Source organism: Carassius carassius, chromosome 10, assembly GCF_963082965.1.
Source record: "Carassius carassius chromosome 10, fCarCar2.1, whole genome shotgun sequence".
NCBI lineage: Eukaryota > Metazoa > Chordata > Actinopteri > Cypriniformes > Cyprinidae > Carassius > Carassius carassius.
This window is the reverse complement of record NC_081764.1, coordinates 22,941,372-22,943,393: the sequence shown is the minus strand read 5'-3', so window position 1 is coordinate 22,943,393 and position 2,022 is coordinate 22,941,372. Positions and strand designations below refer to the sequence as shown.

General features: G+C 46.2%; 1 protein-coding gene across 1 annotated transcript; it reads left to right on the top strand.

Moving 5' to 3' along the window:
• The first annotated feature begins 283 nt into the window (after nt 1–283).
• LOC132151330 (uncharacterized) lies at nt 284–1,228 on the top strand. Its single transcript, XM_059559433.1, has 2 exons — nt 284–375; nt 438–1,228. Exon 2 carries the CDS (start codon nt 469–471, stop codon nt 1,117–1,119), a length of 651 nt encoding a protein of 216 aa, XP_059415416.1. The 5' UTR covers nt 284–375; nt 438–468; the 3' UTR covers nt 1,120–1,228.
• Nucleotides 1,229–2,022: the final 794 nt, after the last annotated feature.

The following is a 2,022-nucleotide window of genomic DNA, read 5'->3' as shown; positions in this document are numbered from 1 at the left end:
TTTATACATCATCGTTTCCGTTTATATAACGTGTGAATATATCCTCTATTGTATTCTACAACAAAAACAATCAGAGCGCCTCGCTATCACTAGTTTTATTTTGATCTCCCGGGTCCGCTATTAGCTTTTAGCCCGTTAGCATCAGCGGCGTGGTTGCAGCTAACTGCGCTAACATTGCTAATACTCTATTCACACACATTACCACTGCTGTACTCACTGTTACTTGCTTTAATGGCGGATGAATGTCTCCACTCTGTGCAGCTCGAGCTCGAGGCCGTGGGAAAGCAGATTCGCGACCTGGAGGTAAGGCAGGCCCAGCTGAGAGAGCGGAGAACCGCGCTGGAATCATCCCGGGCTGACGCTCACAAGTCCGGGGTAAGTATACAGCGATCTGTTAACAGTCCCACCACGTCTACTCCGTGTGTTTCTCTGCACAGGCCCGGTGCACCCAGGACGCGATCTTCCCAGATGTCCTTCACTGCGACGCCGGGACACCACGGACCCTGGGTGCATCCACAGCGGAGGACGCGAGCCGGGTCCCGGGCGACGACTTCTCCCCCTCCTGCCTTCGACATCTCCATCCGGAACCGCTTCGCTCCCCTCCGCGAGACAGGACGCGACGCTGTGATCATCGGAGACTCCATCGTCCGACACGTAAGTGCTACGTTAGCCGAAGGTAAAGTGCACACTCATTGTTTGCCTGGTGCTCGTGTTCTCGATGTTTCTGCGCAGATACCCGCGATCCTGAAGGTCGACGAGAGCCCCAGAGCGGTCGTGCTTCACGCCGGGGTTAACGACACCACGCTGCGGCAGACGGAGACGCTGAAGAGGGACTTCAGCAGCCTGATCGAGAAGGTTCGCAGCACGACGCCCGCGGCGACGATCGTCGTGTCAGGACCACTGCCCACGTATCGACGAGGACACGAAAGGTTCAGTAGACTTTTTGCTTTAAATGAATGGTTGTTGTCATGGTGTAAAGAACAGAAACTGCTATTTGTTAATAACTGGAATCTTTTCTGGGAGCGTCCTAGGCTGTTTCGCGCTGATGGATTACACCCCAGCAGAATCGGAGCGGAGCTGCTCTCTGACAACATCTCCAGGACACTTCGCTCCATGTGACTAGTAAGACAATTCTCTAATAACTATTATGATGAGTTTTGTTCCACCCGCTTAAATGATAAAAGTACTTGTGCTGTAAAAACTATTAAGACTGTGTCTGTTCCCCGAATAGTGAGGTCAAAATATAATGTAGGATCTAGAAAAAATCTTATCGTAATTAAACCAGAAAAATGTAAAGTAAATGAACAAAAACAATTTTTAAAGTTTGGGCTCATAAATATTAGATCACTCACACCCAAAGCAGTTATTGTAAATGAAATGATCACAGAAAATAGTTTTGATGTACTCTGCTTGACTGAAACCTGGCTAAAACCAAATGATTATTTTGGTCTAAATGAGTCTACTCCACCAAACTACTGTTATAAGCATGAGCCCCGTCAGACTGGTCGGGGAGGAGGTGTTGCAACAATATATAGTGATATTCTCAATGTTACCCAGAAAACAGGATACAGGTTTAACTCTTTTGAAATACTTTTGCTAAATGTTACACTGTCAGACATGCAAAAGAAATCTAATGTATCTCTTGCTCTGGCTACTGTGTATAGACCACCAGGGCCGTATACAGAATTCCTAAAAGAATTTGCAGATTTCCTCTCAGACCTTCTAGTTACAGTTGATAAGGCGCTAATCATGGGAGATTTTAATATTCACGTTGAAAATGCAAATGATACATTAGGACTTGCGTTTACTGACCTAATAAACTCCTTTGGAGTCAAGCAAAATGTCACCGGGCCCACTCATCGTTTTAATCATACACTAGATCTAATTATATCGCATGGAATCGATCTTACTGCTATAGATATTGTACCCCAATGTGATGATATTACAGACCATTTCCTTGTATCGTGCATGCTGCGTATAACTGATATTAACTATATGTCTCAGCGTTACCGTCTGGGCAGA

Bases quoted from the DNA above. Each gene is read 5' to 3' on its own strand.
- LOC132151330 (XM_059559433.1), top strand. From the start codon at position 469: ATGTCCTTCACTGCGACGCCGGGACACCACGGACCCTGGGTGCATCCA.